Below are 21,860 nucleotides of genomic sequence, written 5' to 3'. Positions count from 1 at the left end.
CCACTATTCAGATACTCCAAATTACTTCATCACGTCATTTAACATGCCATACGTATTTCCTAGCTATATATGTATGATATTGTCTAACGTTACTACGAAACGAAAATAGAGGGAGAGATCCAGAGTCTACGGAGGCGTAGAGAAGAATGTGAGGTTAAAGCAAATGGTATGTATCGTCATGGGAATAACATTTTGTCACTCTTAGAAATGGTGCTAACATATTTGCCACTAGACTCACATCGGGTGACAAATATATTATGTGTCATTTCTTAAAAATGACAAAAAGTTAAATGGCACAAGTATCTTACTTGTTTGGTCTCCACCGCTTCATTGTAGTCGTACGTCCAAAGTTATTCAAGTGTCACAGTTGGCAATGGTTTATTAGCATTTATTGAGCAAGAATTTTTTATATCTTGGAGACACTCTTAGCTATTATAGTTTTATATATTTTTGCAGGTTTTTTTTGTGCCTTTCAATTAATCGAGTACCTAGGATTACTTCATCACATCATTTGACTGGTCTATGGTGCATAGTTTTCATCGTATTTATGCAGCCTTGTCTGTGATCACCCAAGAACCCAAACAAGAAGAAAAAAAAATCGATGAATGGAGCCTATAAAAGGATAAGAAAGAAGACGGGAGAAAAGTAAGGGTTAGTAGGGGTAGTAAGCGAGTGAAACTAATTAAGTTGGATGAAGATATATATAAATGTTTTTTCCCTGAGAAGCATAAGCCCCTTACTTATTTGGTCTTACTGTTAGAACCATAGTTCTTTGTTAAAATTAAGCATAAGTAAAACAACTTATTAACGATTAAAAAACTATAGATAAAATTTTTATATACGTGTTCTCTACGATCTAAAAGCAAACGATGAAAAAAATTTAAATCAACTCAAAATTTAGTTTTAAAATTTAAATTTTGGCTTATAAGTATAAGTGTTATGGTTTTAGTGTTTTTTCCATTCAAATAGTCGGTTGACTGGTATTATTTCATCCCTCCACTTGTTCAATGTCTATTTTCTAGCATTTTTGGGGGGGCATTCTCTAAGGTTATGCCATCGAGTGGTTGGTGATATTGTGTAACTCCATTTAAAAGACAATATTTTCCTTTTAATTACAGATAGCTTTTTGTTGAATTGGCTGGTGAGTTGTATGGCTATTACAAGTGCTTGTTTGAGTACATCACAGCGACCGTGTACATACACGTCTAATGTGTTATTGCTATACCATGAATTGTATCCAACCACCATCACATCTTCTCTATTTCCCGCTTTGATGTATTATGAACTTTATGCATTACTCCCCTGGGTGTGCTTGAGTTCAATGGGACCTCAAGCATTTGTTTGGTCTGATGCCATTTTAAAGCCTACCAATGGCAAGATTTGGCTGTTTGGTGCTAAATTATGACTAGTGCTCGAGCTGTTGTTTTCTTTTCCTGCCAAAAGTTTAATGCCATTTTTTTCTTTTTTACAAACCAAGTACCATCCAATTATATTGATTGTGCCATTTTTGTAGCACGGCATGTTTGGGCATCAATGCATCATAACAAACAAACCTAAATAGTGCAATTGGTAAGAGGAAATGTACTCTTCACCTTGTCTATCGAGGTTGATGGTTTAATATGGCTACAATAATTGATGGGGCACAACAGAGAGATACATTTATACTTAAAAATGACAATGTAAGCATGTTCCCTACTAGTAGTTTGAAAAATATTGTACTTGCAGGGATTACAAAAACATCATATGTACAATGACAGATACAACGTGGACGCTAGGAGAGCTCAAGCTCACTGTCCGCTGGATCCCCGTAGAAAATAGGAGATATACATGTAAAAAGAAAGAAAGAAAGGGAGTAGAGAAGGCTAAAAAAAGGAAGCCCTCCTTTTCACCGGCTAGATTCGTCCCCCTGCGTATGTGAGGCATAGACGATGGTATTTTCAACCTCACGAATTTTGTGATGGCATCAAGCAAATTGGATCTACGTAAATACATACGGTTGCCATTAAGAAGATCGACTGTCAAATAGAGAAAAACAACCGTTTCAGCATCTATAAATCAGACTTCGTATAACATCAATAATATAAAGTAAAGAACGAGAAAGAATACAGATCTAGTTTCTTTTTGAAGTGCTCATGCTCAGAAAGCACAAATGTTTCTTCTTCAGACCGATGCTTAAACAGACAAAAGGTCCACTAATTTGCCTTCTATCCCATCAGATTTGGACTACAACAATACTATGCCATTTTAACTAGTCTGTTGATTTGATTGGTTTACGAGAGCACTGCTAGGCAAGATTAAAGCATACTGTTCCCACTGCAAATGTCTCGATATATTGTCGATGTAGTGTGTCGAAAGAAGACTTTCGCATTGCTTGCATTCACGGTGCTGTTCTACAGGCCAGGAGTCGCCATGTGGTTAGGCAGGAGCACGATGGCATGCGTTCACAATTCTGTGACTGACTTTACGGCTAGGTTCCCGTGCAATCCCACCTGAGTACCAGACTTTGAGGATACCATACGTGCTGCAACTGGCAAGTTGTCGTAGAAGAATCCTGCGTTGCTCTCAAGGCCAGAGAAGACCATTATGGATCAATCATTTGGGATGAGAATATGGTGAGGTCGTCCTCGTGTGGGCATCGAGTCCGTATAACTGATTTCCCCTTCAGGTCAGCAAGTGGTCCATCAAATGAAGCAATGACCAACTGATTGTGTACTAGGATGCCCTTCACTTCAGAATGCCTGGTGTTGCTGTGCAAGCTGAACAAGAGAAGAGAAACTTGGGTGAGCTGCTGTTATGACAAAATCTAGCAATGCCATGTCAGGTGGGGAGTAAAAGATCCATTGCGCTGAAAACATTATCACCGTTCCACATGATTGCACCACGAATAGAAGCACCTTACCCATGTATGGTTGGTCAAGTAACATAATCATCACCCAAGTCATGTTCACATAGGATGATGCCTTAGCTTCATCGAAGATTCCAGCAATGCTGACTGGTTGTGGTTGATCAGAGTATCAAACCTGGAAGAGAAAATCTAAGAGATGTCATTGACAAGCATTCAATTCCAAAAAATGTTATTGACAAGTGCGAGTTACATGAAATACCATTGCCATAAGGATCTTGTTAGCAGCCCTCTGTTAAGTGTTGTAAGATAGACAATGCATTTAATAGCGCAAGATGGACGGAACCATAATGACGACAACATTTTTGGGACAGTTGTATGTAAGATGACATTTCATGAAACTCGTACTCGTTGATGATATTTCTTAGACTTGGGGCGTTTGCCAATAGCATTTCTTGGAATTACTCAACCTGGAAACTCTCACTAATCTGAGACGAAAAATCTAGGTGTTATGTGATGTTTTAGCATTCCAGATACTCCTTTAGATCTAGCATCAGTGAAGTATTCCAGTATATCTCAGAAGTTCCATACCCAGATAGCGTTGAAGTAGACGGCTCGGATGAAACACCATCTAGAGCCTCAGCTAAATCTGAATCCCAAAGCCCTAACCTGCAAACCTTCCTGTAGACTTCAAATCCTGCAGCTTTCAGTCCTTCTGAAAAGAAATTATTCAGAGAGGGGCTTTCTGAGTTTATTTCTCTTAGTAATTCCATTGCCATATCAGAGCTGCGGAATATCAAAGCTGAGCATGAGTTATCCAATAATTTGAGCTCAAAATCTTTTGAGAAGGTATGATGCAAGCTTGCAAGGCGAGATCTCAGTTCTTTGACAGATGTCTCTCTAAACCCCCATAAAAGAACAACATTGTCAGTTCTCATTGATCTGGTGGTATCTGACTCATTAGCAAACTTAACATCTTCAGAATCTTCATCCATACAACTCGGATAAAATATGTAAGAATATTCCTCAACTGTGTGACACTTCTGGCCAGAGTGAGATTGACCATTGGGACTGATTTTCAGTAAATAACTTAGCTTAGCAAACAACTTTGTTATTCTCAGAACATTTTCCCCACTTTTTGTGATACAGTTGTTACTATCTGTGCAAAGGAGAACAAAAAAATGAGAGCTCAATACAAAATTCTAGCAAGAAAGCTTGATGAAGAATTGAAGATTTAGGCATCAATTTCATACCCACATCAGTTACCAATAATTCATTTAATTTGGTTTCCAAAACACAACTGAAAAGGAAATACTCCATTGTTCATGAAGAAACATGGCATGTCAATCATACAAGCTGATACTATACCTTGCTGAGGAATTTCTACATCCATTGGCACAAAGTACTGTCTCTGCAAGTAACTCAGAGCAGCTTGTATATTCTTTGCTTTTCTCAATGGGCCAATTTCCCTCCACATGTGACTGATGTCAATAACGTTAGAGAATACCATCCTCAAGGAACACATGAATTCATGCAAGTTTGGTGGAAGAGGTCCAACAAATTTAGAGTGTATCATTGTGAAATCTGGGAAAGGAAGATGCTTTAGTAAGACTAAAAAGGTTAACATCTTATAAATTGTGTAGGTTTTCATGCATCAACATACCGTTCAAGCAATTATAAGATATAATTGGTTTCTGTGAAGATGAAAGTAGATCGATAACTTCTCGAAAACCACGGAACTTCAAATTATGTTCATCCTCCATTTTTTCTATATCCATCTGAAAATGATTTTCATAGGAACAGATCATGGATATGTTGACAGCTTCCTTTTATTTTATAGAAGTATATGCTACCAATGTGAGGGAATACAAACCAGGAGAAGGTTCTTATCTTCTGTAGAACTAGTAAAGATCACACGCACTGCCCTAGCTGCCCCAGCTTTGTCCGGAACAACAAGAGCTACAAGGTCATCAGATATATGATTTACTGCCTGCATCATAGCTCAAAACAATCAAATATTACACAAGTAAACAGGATCATAACTTTACAGCTCACATGTCGTGATGTAACAGATGGAACAACCCATTTTGGTCATTACATTTTCTTTATTTATACTATAAGAATGCAAATCATCTGTTTTAAATCAGTAAATTCATTTCATATATCAGTACTCAAAACCAATATAATAGCAAAACAAAATACAGAACTGAAATGGGCTAAACTTGAATTCAAATTGATGAAATCTATGATTCTCTGAATAGCTGATAAAAATGATATTTGAAACTCGAAGAAAGAAAATAAGCAAATGTAACTTGTGAAAAACACACCTCCAATACCAGTTGAACTTGGCGATCACTGCAAACATCAATGCTGAAACTGGGTCTTGAGCCATATGATTCACCACCCAAAATCAGTTGCCTAAGGGAACTCACTAAAGAACCTGCCCAGTAAGAAGTAATGTCAGGACTAGCTAACAAACTAGAATGAGAGTCGAACATTTATCTATAATAACCTACCATCAGCTGTATTACTTGGTTTTGTATATCCTTTTCGCCAATGCTCTATTCTCGATTTAATTCTACTCATAAAAACGGAATCAGCAACAGATGTGCTTGGTGTTGGTGACAATTGGCGAACATGAGGGATAAATATCTTTTCCCTTGCCAAGGATTCTTGAACCCTTGATAAATAAGATATACCTGGCAATATAGCCAACAGCAAATTAGGATGCCTACATCAAATATCCAACTTGCTATTCATCACAGTGCATGGCATAATACTCACCATCATAAATGCACATATTGAAATCAAAACCACTATGAGCCATAGATGATAAATAAGATGATTGACAGGAAAAACTATAAGAAGGCATTCCTATCTGTAGCTCATCTCTGGGAAATAAATGAAAATTGTACCTGTGCATCCAAAACAGCAGACAAAAGCATCAGCAACAATCAGGGACAAAATAGTCTACTATGGACTGAAGCATGGGAGAACACAACATGGTTTTCTCAAGTGCAACACAAAATTTGAATTAGTTATGTAGAAAGCCCTAGGTATAAAACTGCATCCAACATTTAAATCCAATAAAAATGGACGAATTGATTAGCCATGGTCATAAATAAATGAACTCAACTGTCATGAACAAACTAGTAAATGATGCAAAGTAGGGTGGTTTCAATTGTCAAGCATAACCAAAAGTCAACATAAATATTATTCTCTGGAAGTACCACAAGTTCACAATCAGCAGAATCTAGTATTGTTGAATTGTTGTTCTAGTATAAACAGGTCAGAGTCAAGAGCTACTCCAGGAGATGTACTGATTTTCAAAGCAACTTCGTTGTCCTTAAATATGCAAATTTCTGTGAATAGCCCATACAGCTTGCTAGTTTACATGGTATATTTCATTTGACTGACAACTGATTCAGTTCATTGATTGGCAGAAGATATTAGTACCTCACCTCCTCGTTATCCAATTACCTGGTCCTTACTCAAACATTAAGGATGATTTATCCTATCATTTACCCCATTTGTGCGATCATACAATTGGACCTGTATCTGCTCTACAATAGGAAAAGGTTCAATGCTAAGCTAAAGGACCCCCACTTCCATCTTCATATAATTATGTGTCTGTTTGTTTTGTAGCCAAACAAAATCAAGCCAAGAATTTTGGGAATGCCAAAATATTAGTTGTCTAGTTTGTTTGTAGCCTGAAATTAGCATTGCCAAATTATTTGTTCAAAACACATTGTTTAATTTCCTTGCGATATGGATAAGCGGACACTTCTATCTTTATCTGTACCACCTCTTTACTGAATTACATAATATGAAATCTATATATAATTGGCTGTCCACAGCCTTCAGTATTTTATCCCGACTGATTCAAGTCATTCAACTTAACATCTAGAAAATTGCCAGAAAAAAGAATGGACTCCCTAATGTCCTGAGTATGAGTCTTCATGCTCATGTTTTCTTTTCTTGCTGGCCCGGCAAAAAACAGAAAAGCGCAAAAGAGTATCATGCTAAACCAACTAAACAAAAGAGATGATAAACAAATTAAATTTCCATCTTAGCTAGTCGTGTGATGACCTTGCCTATGCTTAATTTACCCTGGATTCACTAGTTAAACTAGTTCCAGATGTAACATGGAGATACAATTATACAATTTTCCATAATTCCTTTCCAAACTTGAAGTGTTGACAACATATAAGATCCTTGTCTATATGGCATTCTATAAAAATGCACTCTGCAAGGCAAGGGTCGGCTGCATTTCATATTGTTCGAAGTCGCAGGGACATTTTGGTCGCAAAGTAATAACGGAGCATTCTCCCCTCACGAGTATTACTGAACCCGCAAGCAGAAATAGTTTGACAAAATGGCTTGTCCCGTATCATAGCTGCTATAACATAATTCTTATGCGCGATGGAGAGTGAGAGAGCCTGAGAGAGCCACTTACGGATAGGCGACGAGTGTGGAAGGGGATGCAGCATCAATGCGGAAGGGACAGATGGCGAAGTGGAGCGGCTGGAAGGACTCCGCGGCGAGTCTGGCCTTCAGATACGCCGTCTCCGGGGTGTCCACCAGCAGCGCGTGCCGCCAGCCCGTTGGGGCGCCCGTCTTCTGCGCGGCGATGGCAACGTAGTCGCACGTCTCCAGGCGGGCCGCCAGCTCCTGCACGGCCTCCGCGAAGTTCCGCCTCGTCACCTGCTTCGTCGCCGTCGCCGTAGCGGCGCGCGTGGCCGCGGCCATCCGAACCTGGGCGGGGCGATCCGGCGGTGACGGGAGGAGCGGGGCGATGCGCTACAGACGGAGAACCAGGAGGGGAACGCCGGCGTCGGATGGGGTGGGGGTGGCGGTGGCGGCGGCGGCGCGAGATGCCTGGCGACTGGCCGATTTAGAGGTTTAGGGGATCGGTGATGGTGGGCCGCAGCATAGTGGGCTTCTGTATATCTGGGCTGCCAAATGGGATCTAAAGAATATCGGCGGAAATTTAACAGGAATCAATTCGAAATTTCACAAAAAAAAATCAGCTCTTGCAGGGATTTGGAGCATTTCTTTATCCTGCGTTCACAGAATTTGACTGTGAAATTTATCTGTCCTATGCGGTGCCGCATAGACCAAATTTAAAATACGGATGAATTTCTCGTCAAACTATCTTCCGGTAGTACTGCTCATGTAGTTCTGTACCCAACTGAGAGCTATGAAATTATTCAGCATAAAGAGGCAACGAGAAGCATTTTCCTTTGGGTTTGCTTTGCACTTTGCACCCATCAGATTGTGCTCTAAAACAGGGTTACAAGTATACGTGTAAACTTAAAATAATTTATAACAAATTTTTATATATGCATTCTTACAAGGTAAAAGTCAATGCTAAAAAGTATACTACGATAAAAAAACGTAAATTTAAATTTAAGGTTTAAAATTTAAATTTTAACTTATAAATAGAAACCAAAGAAACGGAAAGAGAGACTGTGTTAATTACCTAGCTCGTCGTGCATGGTAGTACAGTTCATCCTTATTTTATTTAGAAACACGATAGAGCCTTTGCAGATATCCAAAGTTCATCACAATAACGAACATCCGAGCAACGAACAGGCATTGACAGCGGCGACGAACAAACTACAAGCTTGACGGCTTGAACTGAAACAAGTAATGTACAAGCGAGGTGGCATCAAGCCCTGGACGGCGGCGAGCTTGATGGATTCGCTGGCGCGGTTGCCTCTACCGGCCAAAGAGGGACTTGATCCACCACACCCCGCGGTCGCCGGTGGTCTGCTCGCTCTCCGGCGGCGGGTCAGGGTGCGCCGTCTTCCGGAGCCTGCTCACGTCGTACCCCTCCTCCTTGGCCCTCTCCACCAGCTGGTTGTACACGTCCTCGTCCATATGCGGCTGCCTGCACAAGATCTACACACACATGCAGATGCAGATGATGAGAGATTGAGAGGTTGAATGGTTGAATTGGCCATGGATGGCAGTACAGATCGGTCGCAGTCTGAACTGAAGGAGGCGGCGCAGTGCTTACCCAGAGGTAGTTGAGCGAGGGCTGGCCGACGAGCGCGTACTGGTAGGCGTCGTCGACGTGGAGCACCCAGTAGTCGCCGGTGACGGGGAAGATGGGGAGGAACGGGGGCACGTAGAACTTGACCTTGAGCTTGGCCTCGTCGCTGGCCGGGTCGGCGCGGTACGCCGTCCCCTCGATGTGGCCGCGGCGACCGTCGGTCCACGTCTCGTTCAGCACCTTCACGGCGCCGTCGGCCGCCAGCGTGTAGGTGGCCCGCGTGTTGGTGCCGTCCTTGGGCTGGAACCGCGACGGGAAGCACGCGATCTCGTACCACCGCCCCATGTACCGCTCCAGGTCGAGGTTCCGCACCACCTTCATCGTCTCCGTTCGTAGGCTCGCTCGTCGCCTCCTTGCTCTTCGTCGGCGGCGAGGTGGGTGGTGGCGTGGGGCAGTGGGTTTAGCGGCGGGTGGGGAGAGGCGAGGCGAGGCGAAGGGGAGGGATGGATAGAGACGAAGGGGAATTTAAGGGGCGACGTGGAGGAATGTGGGCGATACGTTGGGGAACCGGCTCGTGTTTCGGTGGGCGTTCGATGGCTGCGGAATTGCCGGTTCCCGACGCGGGGGAGGTCAGGTGCCGCGGCCGGGAAACGTCTTCGTCTCGTCGTGACGGGGTGGCGAGAGGTTGTGACTTGCTAATGGGATCAGACGATCCTTCGCTTGTGATTTTAGGGGTTAACTCTTATGTGTCACGTAGACAAAACCACTTCTAAAGACACGTTACAAAGTACAGACTACTATTAAGTAGGACCTGTGATGTATTTTATTCAATCATCTCTCTACCTTTCCCTTCTCTCTCTAGCTCTCTCAATCTCAGCCTCGGCAGCGGCTGAAGCAGGCGCGACGGAGGCGGCGGCGACTGAGGCGACGACGACGGCGGCGACCGGCGGAGCGCGGGGCGGCGGCGGCGGATGCAGCGGCGGGCGAAGCGCGACGTCGGCGGTGTCGGGCTGGATCTGGCGGAGCGCGGCTGAGCGTCGGGCGGCGTCGTCGTCGGCCGTGGGGCGACGACATCGGATGCGGCGGGCGGCGGCGCTCGGGACGCCAGCAGCTAATGGAGGCGCGCGAGGAGCGCGGCGCCCGTCCTCGCGACGACCACGACGTCGGTGCTGCCCGCCGGTCCAAGCGACGACGACGACCACGACGCCACTGCAGATCTAGCGACGACGACGACGAAGACAGCGTTGGCGCCACTGATCACGCAGTCTCCCCTCGTCGCTCTCTGTCTCTCTCTCCTCGGGTCGAGGCCGCGGCGGCCGTCGGTGCTCGGGGCGGTGCGGGTCGAGGCTGCAGTGGTCAGCGGCGCTTGAGGCGACAGGGCCCCTTCCTTCGACGACGACGGGCCTCTCAATGGTGACCACGCCTCCATCCGTGCCGAGGAACGCCGGGGCGATGACCTCTTCAGTGCGGCTCTGGGCGCGTCCTCGACAAGCTTGAGGCGGAGGCACTCGTTACCTCGCCAGGGGACGCGATGCTCTGCAGGTTGGGCAAAAAGTGCCAGCTAGCCTTCTCTCTCCGCCGTGGCTGCTCGGGGGCCGAACTGCATTCACACTGTGAATGGCCTTAGGCACTTGGCTGCGTACTTTTCTTTAAGGGCATAAACAATGAACACGCCATGGCATGTAGCTTTAGCCCACCACATCGGAGCATGCTTGGTAGATGGCTATGGACATCCATGGACCGTCCCTCATAAAGATCCGCACACCTTACAGAAGCCATTGGTGGCTTTATCTGAGAAAGTAGGAGGGAGAAGATAAATGTGTTAGAAATGGTGGGAGAGAGTCACCAGAGTAAAAGCAACCCTCGGGCTCGGTCCAGCGCCGACAAGCTCGGTCCGTCGCCCGCTGTGCTCGGTACACCGCACGTCGGCCTCGATCCACCGCATGCCACGCTCGATTTGCTCACCGTCGCCTGAGAGGACGGGGGAAACGAGAGAGAGGACCTGAGTTGAGGGAGAGAAAATGATGGATTCTGAAATAAAAAAAATCCAGTCCCACCAAAAACCACTTCACTGTGGGCAAAGTTTTCATTGTGTGGCTTTATCCTATTTGGAGGATGGGGATCCATATTGAGGGTGCATGTATTGTTCATGTCCCGATAGACTATCAGGTTTTGCTATAGCTATTTTATAAATATATAGGTAATAAAAATTAGTTGTTAAAGTTAAAATTTATTTTTAAAATATAAGATGATTAAATTTTATATAGAAATTTTCTAAAAAAAAATTCTCGTGCAAAACCGAAAAATAATATTAGAGGTTATATTTACGCTTGTGTTTATAAGTTAAAATTTGAATTTTTAAACTTAAAGTTAGAATCAATTTTAGATTTTTTTTATCGTGGTTTATTTTTAGACTTGTTTAATTGTTTACCACATGTATATAAAAGTTTTATTTATAAATATGTCGTTTGTTTTTCTAATGAAAAATCCAAATGATCGCCATTGGGGAAAAGAACACAGCCTGGTAGACGTAAACCTCATGTCGAGTAACCATCCAACGGGGACGAATCATCATGGCAAGCTCATCAGTCATCACTGGCCGTTCTTTTCTCATATTGGATTTTATATTTTATATTGGCATGCTTATATGTTTTTAAAATAATATATAAAATTATCAATATAGGGATCATATGCATTTACTCAACTAATAGAAAATCAGAAAAAGTTTGACTCAAAATAAAAGTTAATAAAATTCCTAAAAATACTTCACAGCACATATAACCTGCCGAAATTTTTGCATGAATTTATCGCTTGATTTGATAGCTTAAATAAATCACTCAAGTCAGTAAACATTTGAAATTACAGCATAATACTTTACCTACTTTGCAACCTCACCATATTTATCCTTAGGTGTTCTCACCTAAAAGAAAGTGTTAGATAATCTCCAAGAGAATAGCGAAAATTTAACTCTCAAAGTCTTAATTTAGTCATTCATATCAAAAGATTATAACAGACTATTCATCCTTATTTTCAAATCTTAGCGGCCGGAAGTATGACCGTTGGACCCAACCATGTGGGATCCATAAATAACAACTTCTTGTTGTTGATGTCAAAAGTTGATTTAATGACGCGTCACATATATAGACCTAGAAGCCAATCTAAGATCGCTTTATTGCAAGAACTAAATTTTTAGAAAACGCAGATGTGTCAATCAGTTTGATCCTGTAACTGAAGACAAGATATAAAAACACATGAATAAACTGTTAAACCTGGGGCTTTTAATTTTTTGCCACTATTTGCCACAACCATTTAACCCCTCTCACAGCTACAGTGAGGGAAGAGTGGCAAATATATTGCCACTCACCCTATAAAAATGACAAATAGTTAAATTTCTCGTTAAACCTAGAGATTTAGAATCTTTCCTGATTATGGACCAGTTTTCGGAAATGAAAATCGTCGGTCAAAATTTTTCCTAAATTTATCGAAAACAGAAACGGATTCGGATTTTTTTCTCGAAAACAAAAATAGATATGGTAGAGGCACTATCCGTTAGAAATCGAAACCGGTCGGAAACTTTCCGGATTTTTTCTCGAAAATTTTCTGTACGCCTATATAAACCCAAATGGCCCAGCCCACTTCAGTAGGTCAGCCTTAAGTCCTTAATCAAAACACATATACAAACACTTTGCTTTATAACAACTTATATGATGCACACTTTACTTATAATATGATATGTGAACTTTTATAATAATCTGTGTGATTTGCACTTTACTATACTATTTTGTAAATTATAGCCATTATTTGGTTTTTAGTTAATCATTAATAAAGTGACCTATGAACTTGGTTGTAATGTAGAAAGTGGTATGATTAGTTGCTAATGTTTGAAATTTTTTGATCTAATGTTTTAGAAAAAAAATTGAAACCCCGGTTTAAGAGTTTTTAAGTACGATAAATTTCTGTTACCGTATTCGCTCGGATTCAAATTCGCTCCGTTTTCGTATTCGATAATATTCAATTCTGTTTTCATATCCGATGTTTCCAGTATCAATTCTGATTCCGAAAAAGACGTGGAAACGGAAATCATAAAGGTGGTTGCAGTATGTTTCTGAGCAGTTTTCATCATCATAGAATTTTTTTTATTTTTTTAACTTTTTAATAAATGATTTTATTATTAAATCTTGGAGAAAAATATTTTTGCACTATGAATCTTTTGTCCATACCAATATTTGTGACTGGTATGACAATGCTACCACACAACCTAGTTAACGTGGCACAATGCCGCCACACCACTGATAATGACGTGGCAAGCCTCTCATGTCAAAAAATCTGCGTGGTAGCGTTGGCTTATAAGGTGAAAATATTTTTTTGAGGTTCAATAATAATATTATTTATTAAAAATGTTTAAAAATAAAAAAATTTCTCCTAGATGAGAGTGAGAGATGGTTTGATCAGTGTTGTGGAAAACGGCCGACTTGGCCGTTTAATATGTGACGGTAGTAATACCGTCACCGTATCGATGATACAGTCGTTATTTTATGTTTATGAACGTTAAATTTCCGTATTTAACGATTAATCATCCGTTTTTCCGTTTAATCGTCTGCATAATCCGTATAAATAGAAAAATCTACCGCCACAGTAGCTAACCTATCTAGACTCTATATATTTTATTTTGGTATGTTTGACATTTCTATCATTAACAACTAATTATACTTATATTTGTGCCTATGTTTACTACCATTTATATTTTATTATATTTTTTACAATCTATAATAAAAATAAACTAAAAATATTACTATTTGGAATGAAATTCTAGCCTTTGTACGACATGATTATTTTTATGATTTCTCAAATCAATAATGGTATAAATACATCTATTTTATAAGATCTTAGATATTTAAATATCCTAAAAGAAAGAGTAATACTAATATATACATATATTAATATAAACGTTATATTTTCATATAATTCCGAGTAATAATTATTTGACAGCACCATCTTCAGACATCCGTATTCCGTTTGACACTGGGTTTGATTGGTGCAGGAGTGGCCGGGCGCCCGAGTTCGGCACCCGAACCGAATCGAACTGCTGCTGCTCATCCATCGTCGTCTTCCTCCAACTCGCTCCTCCAACCACCCCTCCGTTTCTCCCCGTCGCCCCCCTCTCCGTTGCGTCCCACTTACTTCTCCCCGATTCGCTCCCCCTCCGCGCGCCCTGTCCGTCGGGGGAGAGATCCAGGAGCCAGCTGTCCCACCGAGACCCCCCGCGCGCAGGAGGAGGAGGAGAACGAGGAGGCCGCCGCCCCCGCCGCCGCTATGGAGGCGTTTTCCTGGGACGCCCTCCGCAAGCAGGTGAGCCATCCATCGAACTCCCCCCCCCCAACCCACTCCCGCTCTCGTCGACCTTGGACGGCCTCCCGTGGTTCCCCGGTCCGATTGCTCTCTCGGTCGAGATCTGGGTGGTCGCCGTGGTTGCGTGTTCCGTTTTGGGCTTCTGGGTGTTTTGGTTGCCCTCGGATTAGTCAACCCTTGCTGGGCGGCCGAATTTCCCTCCACTGCTGCTGCAGAGAGACGCCATTATGCCACGGGAATTTGTCAATTCGCTCCTTGCTGAGTTTCTGTAGTGGTTAGATCCTTAGAGCAGGCGTGGTGTAGATGGTCGGAGCGAAACACTGCCTGCAGTTCGTACAAGTACCATGTTGAAGGTGTATCAGTGGCACCTGTTTCGCTATCTGTTTTCCGCGACTAGTTGGTGTTGCCTATGAGGCTGTGGTATCGTTGTGTAAGTTTGATTGCTGGATTTTGTGCGCCATGCGCGTGAGGCGCAGCCGAGATTCGAAATGGCTGAGGATAGACTGCACATAGAGCCAATGAAGTTTTGGATGATTCGGCTGTTGGGTGTTGGATCTCGGTGACATGGATGATGCTCGCAGGGTGAGCTTCATTTTGGCATCGTTGTGTAGTTTTTATTACTGGATTTTGTGTGCCATGAGTGTGAGACGCAATCGAGATTCGAAATGGCTGAGGATAGACTTCACATAGAGCCAATGAAGTTTTGGATGATTGGGCTGTTGGCTCTTGGTGACATGGATGATGGGTGAGCGTCATTTTGGGATTCTGAGTTTCTGACTTTACACTGGATGTTGCTGCACAAAGTAAATGAGTGACGTTGTTTCTGCACAAAGTACATGAGTGGCGGCCCAATAAGCTTGGGTTAGGAAAGAGTTCATACCACATTACCATACCCTTCTTTTTTTTTCGCATATAGTATGCCATAAACCATTCTTGAAAATGGAAAAGAAAGGTAAACTTGTGACACTGACTGTGTGTGGAATGGAACATGCATGTCAGATCTACACATTGGAGCACTTAACTTGAGACGCTGGCACTGTTAACTTTGTTGGTTATTATTAAACCACACCATTATGTTATCCATTTTGTCCACTTTAAAAACAAAATTTCCCTCGCTTGCTTCAATTGATTTTGGTTTCTTGTGTTATAAAAAGATTTGTTGAGCTTGTTTTGTGTTATTTTTTTTACTTTAACTATCTCTTAAAGTACCTTTTGTTTCATTGAAGGCAAGGAGGCTCGAAGCTCAATTGGATGACCAAATGAGTGCTTACCGTAAATTGATTTCCATGAAATCTGATGGTTCTGAGAATGATATCGAGTCTGATATAGAAAGATCGCTGAAGCAACTTCAGCAAGTAAATTCTCAAATGCAGACATGGGTATCATCAGGTGGCTCAGAAGTCCTTTCTCATACATTGACTCGTCATATGGAGATATTGCAGGATCTTACACAGGTTACAATTATATCCCTCGCCCCCCTTTTTTTAGTTGCTAGCAATTGTGATTAGCTCCATTTGCAATACACTCCAGGCATGCTTCTTCATTAAAAAAACCTTTCTCCTGAATACAAAACTCTACAAATATCAAACACATGCTAACAATACTTTCAGATTCCTAATGTTTCTACAATTGAATGCAGGAATTCTATCGCCTTCGATCTAGCCTTAGAGCAAAGCAACAACATGCTTCTCTTCTTGACTTGAGAGATTTTGACAGAGCAAAGTTTGATGTTGAAGAGGGTGCTGAAGATCAAGCTCTGCTTAAAGAACAAGCTGCGATCAGCAGAAGTACTGGGCAGGTATGGCTGGTTTCCTCTAGAACTACCCTCATTTCATTCTCTTGTACTATCGTAGTATTGTTCGCATCTTTTTCTCTACAACATTCCTGATTAAGTAATCGGCTTCTTTTTCACAAATGAATACCAGGTAAGCTTCAACTAGAAATTGTATTTATGATAAGATTGACCTATAAGATGGGAGTATACACTTGAAGATACTGAAATAAAGCCAATAATGATGGAGAATCAAATTATATGTGAAATGGTTATTTATGATTAAAAAAAAATAGTTTTTACTTTCCAAGACTGTTCACTTGAAGCTGCCTAAAAGGTTGGACAAGAATGTAAATTGCTTAAATGAGTATTTTAATCCATTGGCTCATGGGTAAAGCTTTGGGACTTGGGGGTTCAGTTGAATCCCTTTCTAAAAAGATCTTTTTGCATTAGTCCCTGATGGTTGCATTGCCACATATTATGTTTTTGCCCGCTTCACCAAGCTTAGTGCCCACCTGGGATCTCAAAGATTATGGTTTCAGCCATAAGAAGAACAAAAATCTTTGTTTATTGGGTCTGGCAATTCCTTTTTACCACGTTTGTCTGTCAATTGACATTAGTTTCACCATATCCTTTAATATTGACGATTAGCATAGTGTGTCCTAGACACAAAGGTTCAATTCCTGCTTGCTTATGTTATTCTTCACCATACTATCTCAGGCTTGTGTGTTGATTTTGCTATGAACTACCCCCATTTCACCGTGTAAGACTTTTTAGCATTTGCTAGATTCATATGGATGTTAATGAATCTAGACATATATACAAACAAATTGATCAACAGATGAATCTAGGGATAGCCAAAACATCTTCCAATATGAAATGGAGGGAGCAAGTTTCTTTTCATGCAAATGCATGTGAAAAGTTCTAATAATGGTCACAGCAATTAGACAACTCTCATTTGGACCTATAAACATTGAATGTGTTACAGATGGATAATGTGATATCACAAGCTCAAGCTACATTAGGCACACTTATGTTGCAACGATCAACATTTGGTGGTATTACTACAAAGATAAGCAATGTTAGCAGTCGGCTTCCTACGGTATATACTTTACCCTTTTTACTTTTTAGTTACTATTGAACAACTCGTCCTAACATCCAGTGTACATCTGAGTATCTAACATCTTGTATGCCCTTTTGACAGATTAATCAAATTCTTTCATCCATCAAAAGAAAGAAATCGATGGACACCATTATTTTATCCCTTGTCGCATCTGTTTGTGCATTTCTTATTTTTATCTACTGGATGTCAAAGTAATATTGCCAAATAAAGGCATTATAGTGTTGTATGTTTGGAAAAGTAGTATACATGCTTGCCCTTGGTGTTTGTACAATATCGCCTCATGTTATTATAATCTTACCTGCTTTTCTAGCTACATTAACTATCATTCTGATATGAATCCCCATTTGTAAATGTGAGCTGTTACCAAGTAAAATAAGTTTCTCGCATTGATTTAAGTATCCCCCCTTATCCCATTCAAGGTTTTATGAAATTGATTCTAACAGATTGTAAAAAACGCTGACTGCTTGATCGTAAGTTTCGTTGCCCGATGGTTTGGAACTTTGTGTGATTCAGCACTTTATATTCAGTTCCAATTCTGGTCAACGAGCACGTTTTGAGGTTAACTCTACCAACTAACACTAACGCTACAAAGGATCCGAGCAGATTTTATGGTGTCCCAGTATTTGGACATTTCTTTTTGTGATTTTCCCTAATAATGAACATGAGCAATTGCTTAGGCCTTGTTTAGTTTCTAATTTTTTTTCCAAAAACATCACATCGAATCTTTAAACATTTGAATAAAGTATTAAATATTTATGAACATTAAAACTAATTATACAGGAAAATCGTGTGACGAATCTTTTAAGTCTAATTAGGACATGATTAGCCATAAGTACTACAGTAATTAATATGTACTAATGACAGATTAATTAGACTCCAAAGATTCGTCTCGAGGTTTCCAGGCGAAATCTAAAATTTATTTTGTAATTAGAGTATGTTTAATACTTCAAATAGGTGTCTAAAAACTTGATTTGCTGTTTTTGCAAAAACATTTTACAAACTAAACAAGGCCTTAACAATGGAGATGTTAGACGACAAAAAATCCAGGTACCTGGCCAGAGCTGTTTAATGACCCCAACATGAACAGTCATAATACTCATTCATGTATCGCGCTTAACATGTACTTTCATAATGTAACATATCAAGATGAGAAGTACAGTATAGTATAAAACTTTTGATGTTAGCTGGTTGTTTGGGTGCTGATTGTGAAGGTAACCAGGTAAGTAGTTCACTATGTCAAAGTGAAAACGAGATGTGCACTGTTATAAATTGAACCAATTCTGGATTTTACAACCATGTAACACCCAAAAAAAGAGTTACTGATGGCATTGGGTACATCAGGTGCAAAGAAAGAAAAGCTAATCTTGTCTCAACAAGTGTCTAGCAGATATCGCCTGTTTCTTGATGTAGCCCTCCACGTTCTTCAGCCACCGGACGAGTTCTGTCTGCTCCTTATTTTCCATGTATGAGTGCAGGAACGCTGCAAGCTCATCATTCACTCCTCGATGCTCCAAGTAATCATGTACTGCGCTTTGCATCTCCTCATCCAACTCCCTGCTCGTTGGAACAACCAGGTCAGTAAGCAATGTATGCACACTGAAACTGTAGTTTTTACCCATTGATGCTATTTGAACAAACCAAGATATCACCAGGTTACTAGCAAATAAGACCCGTCGGAATGTAGGATCCTTATTCTGTAAGTATGCACCAGCAAGCTAGCAAGAGATAAAATAGTATATGATTTTATCAGATTACTGCAACTTTATTTGTCTGACAAGTTTGGGTCCATTTGTCATACACGTGCAATATATGCTAGTGTATGCTTGGGCCCACATGCCATAAACTCATGGGGGGATGGAGTTGCAGTATTTCCGATAAATTCATTTGCTATTATTGCATTTCTGTGAAATATCAAAGTAAAGTTGTAGCAAGGTGATAGCTTTGGGCAAATAATTGAAGTTTTTTTTTCAAAATTCACTCAACAACAAAGGATGGAAATGATATTAAGTACCACTACGTTGTACTAGCTGATAAGAGCTCACCACTAATGTGAGTTATGTGCCTTGTTTAACGGTACTAGGCAACAAATCTAGCTGCTGAATCTAGAATTGATTAACATGAAACACAACTAATTATTACTGATTTCTAAGATTATTCACCAGAATAAAGATCTATAGGGAGTGTTTTTAAATGTTGACTAAATTGCATACATAAGTAGTAGTAAATTGAAGTACTACTCGTTCTATCACATTTATTTGCAATCCTTTCGATCATGCCGAGTTCCAATTCTCAATGATTTCTCTTACAACATCAATGGATATCTTAACGATGATATATGTTTTCATCATGTGTACCCTTCTGTGAGCCCTTGTTTCTATCAATAGATTATCTTCTTGCAATACAAGTATCTGAATAATACAAAGAGACAAGGGCTCACTGAAGAGTACACATGACGAAAACACATATCACTTTTACCACTATCCATTGATATTGTAAGAGAAATTCCCAAGTGACAACTGGAAATAGGCATGACTGGAAGAGTTGCAAATAAATGTTGCTAGAACAAATTGAAATTGCTAACTCAATTTACTACTGATCATTTATATAGTTTTGTTAACATCCAAGAAAACTAAATAAAAAACAATTCATGCAGATTTTTATCCCATTGAAAAGAAAGACAAACCACTGATACTTAATTGTGGTCCAAGTTAAGCAATGCTAGAACTAGCTCCTAGACTCATTACCTAGCACCAGTAAACAAGGCACATAGCTCACATGAGTGGTGAGCTCATTACAATCTAAAGTGTATTACTTTATACTCAATAAAATTTTTCCATCTTTTGTTGTTCAATGAATATCATGCATGTACAAAGCTTAAGGAATGGAAAGATATTTCGATTTCTCTATATGCAATAAAGAAACTAACGCAATGTTTGACTTGGCCTGTAATTAATGTGGCATAGATACCAAGGCAGAAAGATTAGTATAGTACAATTCATGGATCCAAATAATGTACTTTTGGGCCTGTTTAGTTTTAAGACAATTTTTTCCCTACCAGAATTTTGGCACTACCAAATTTGGTAGTTTAGAATTTGAACTAGTATAGGCAAAAAAATGGTAGCAAACCACACAACCATAGGATACTACTGAAGTTGTAAAAATTTTGCTACGGTAAAACTTGGCTCCAAATCAAACAAGCCCTTAACATATGTTACTGATTTCCCTATTAAAAAATAGATCTTCACGTGGTCTATACTCATTGAATTCTTGGAACATTGTATGGCTAAGGATGTCACATCAGTATTCATGGCGTGTTTGTTTGCCTTTTATTTTGGTGATTCCTTTTGTAAAATTTGATCATATATTCTCTATTTAGATTGAAATTGATGGTTTAGTTACCTTAAATGGGATAAATGATCCCACGTGTCATTAGCACAGGAGGGTAGATGGTCAATTTTGGATCAAAACAGTGTATATGATTCGATCCTAATTCTTTTTGGATTTAATTCGTTTTTTCATTCTTAAGTTGTAAGACACTATGATGTATACTTAAGTCTCTTGTTTTGGTGATCCCTTCATTATTTAGTCCTTGATTCTTAGTTGTAACTGAACTGTAGGAGCACTTTGTTGCCAAATAAACAACTAAGTTCTAGTTTTGCATTGAAATTTGGCCAAATTTCATAAAATGCTTAAAGACAGAACGTAATTTATAACTTTTCTCTCCCAACATCAAGCATTCAATCTATTACAATATTACTTTGCCACTAGAGTAGTTCATCCATAATAGCAAGTTGCACATTTTAGAAAATGTTTAGTTTTGGTTACTCAACTATTACCGTGGTCTAGCTTTCGTCTCCCAACTCCAATACAGACAATCTATGCCAAAATCAGACAAAATTGTCCGGTATTGAAGTAGAGGAATGAAGATCCGACAAGGCAATAGTCGAGGGACTCAACAAATCAAGCATACTTTCCATGTTTTCCTAAATTTCCATGTTTCTTCAAGCAAAATTCAGAATGTTGGATCACCTGAACTGACGGCCCATGTACTGCTGCGCCGGCGCCGTCCCGCCGCGGCGGACGGGGTAGACCCTCTCCACCTCCAGCTCATCGGGCCACGCCGAGCACTCGAAGGTGAGGGCCAGGTCGGGCCGCGCGGCCTTGGTGACCTCGACGTGGACACTGATGTGCAGCCTGAGCTGGCGGCCGTCTTCGGGTCCGGCGACCTCCCACGAGCGGGTGGGCGCCGTGGCGCCATCCACCATGGTGGCGTCCACCCTGACCTCCTCCTCCTCATCGTCGAACGCGCGGCGCAGTCGGATCCGCTGCTCGCCCGAGCGGTCGTCGACGGCGAAGGGCAAGGAGAGCGGGGGCGCCGGCGCGGGGCCCGCGCGGCAGGAGGAGATCTCGGAGCGGATGGAGCGCAGGAGGCGGTCGGCGAAGGCGGAGCGGCGCATGTCGGAGATGTACGTGCGCGAGGGGAGGAGGCGAGGGGCGCAGAGCTGGGACACGCCGGCGGCGCGGGCGCCGCGCAGGTGGAGCAGCCGCCGTGCCATGGCGCCCGCCGGTGGCATCGCGGCGCCGCCGCGCTGGGGGCTGCGGGGTTTTAGAGGGCGGCCTTTGCGGAGGCTGGAAGGGTTTTTGATGGGCCAGATATGAAGGCCCACGTCCATACAGGTTGGGCCAGCGAGTGCAAATTAGCGAGGAATAAGTTTATTTTAGGTCCCTTAACTTGACAACAAGTTTGATATGCCACGTCAGCCGAAACCCTTGTCCA

The 21,860-nt window shown here is 41.3% G+C and overlaps 4 protein-coding genes across 5 annotated transcripts; 1 reads left to right on the top strand and 3 right to left on the bottom strand.

Moving 5' to 3' along the window:
• Positions 1-1,726: 1,726 nt before the first annotated feature.
• On the bottom strand, positions 1,727-7,716 carry LOC102719137 (poly(A)-specific ribonuclease PARN-like). Of its 2 annotated transcripts, none has more exons than XM_040526563.1 (10): positions 7,299-7,716; positions 5,627-5,757; positions 5,359-5,541; positions 5,170-5,282; positions 4,716-4,832; positions 4,506-4,620; positions 4,211-4,426; positions 3,105-4,001; positions 2,900-3,034; positions 1,727-2,756 (listed from the first exon to the last, which is right to left on the bottom strand). In XM_040526563.1, the coding sequence occupies exons 1-8, from the start codon at positions 7,589-7,591 to the stop codon at positions 3,364-3,366; spliced, it is 1,806 nt and encodes a 601-aa protein (XP_040382497.1). In that variant the 5' UTR covers positions 7,592-7,716; the 3' UTR covers positions 1,727-2,756; positions 2,900-3,034; positions 3,105-3,363. The 2 variants fall into 2 exon arrangements, with proteins under 2 accessions (XP_040382497.1, XP_015695757.2); XM_015840271.2 differs by having other exon boundaries at positions 1,728-2,756; positions 2,900-3,020.
• A 581-nt stretch (positions 7,717-8,297) lies between these two features.
• On the bottom strand, positions 8,298-9,347 carry LOC102718858 (temperature-induced lipocalin-1). The gene is made up of 2 exons (XM_006659382.3): positions 8,865-9,347; positions 8,298-8,746 (listed from the first exon to the last, which is right to left on the bottom strand). Exons 1-2 carry the CDS (start codon positions 9,219-9,221, stop codon positions 8,564-8,566), a joined length of 540 nt encoding a protein of 179 aa, XP_006659445.1. The 5' UTR covers positions 9,222-9,347; the 3' UTR covers positions 8,298-8,563.
• A 4,551-nt stretch (positions 9,348-13,898) lies between these two features.
• On the top strand, positions 13,899-17,481 carry LOC102718575 (Golgi SNAP receptor complex member 1-1). Its single transcript, XM_006659381.3, has 5 exons — positions 13,899-14,189; positions 15,416-15,643; positions 15,829-15,987; positions 16,949-17,062; positions 17,165-17,481. Exons 1-5 carry the CDS (start codon positions 14,154-14,156, stop codon positions 17,276-17,278), a joined length of 651 nt encoding a protein of 216 aa, XP_006659444.1. The 5' UTR covers positions 13,899-14,153; the 3' UTR covers positions 17,279-17,481.
• A 661-nt stretch (positions 17,482-18,142) lies between these two features.
• Positions 18,143-21,665, bottom strand: LOC102707236 (uncharacterized protein At2g39795, mitochondrial). The gene is made up of 2 exons (XM_006660102.3): positions 21,113-21,665; positions 18,143-18,637 (listed from the first exon to the last, which is right to left on the bottom strand). Exons 1-2 carry the CDS (start codon positions 21,655-21,657, stop codon positions 18,442-18,444), a joined length of 741 nt encoding a protein of 246 aa, XP_006660165.3. The 5' UTR covers positions 21,658-21,665; the 3' UTR covers positions 18,143-18,441.
• Between the last annotated feature and the right edge of the window lie 195 nt (positions 21,666-21,860).

Source organism: Oryza brachyantha, chromosome 8 (assembly GCF_000231095.2).
Source record: "Oryza brachyantha chromosome 8, ObraRS2, whole genome shotgun sequence".
NCBI lineage: Eukaryota > Viridiplantae > Streptophyta > Magnoliopsida > Poales > Poaceae > Oryza > Oryza brachyantha.
The sequence above is the reverse complement of the archived record's forward strand: the minus strand, read 5'-3'. Positions and strand labels throughout refer to the sequence as shown.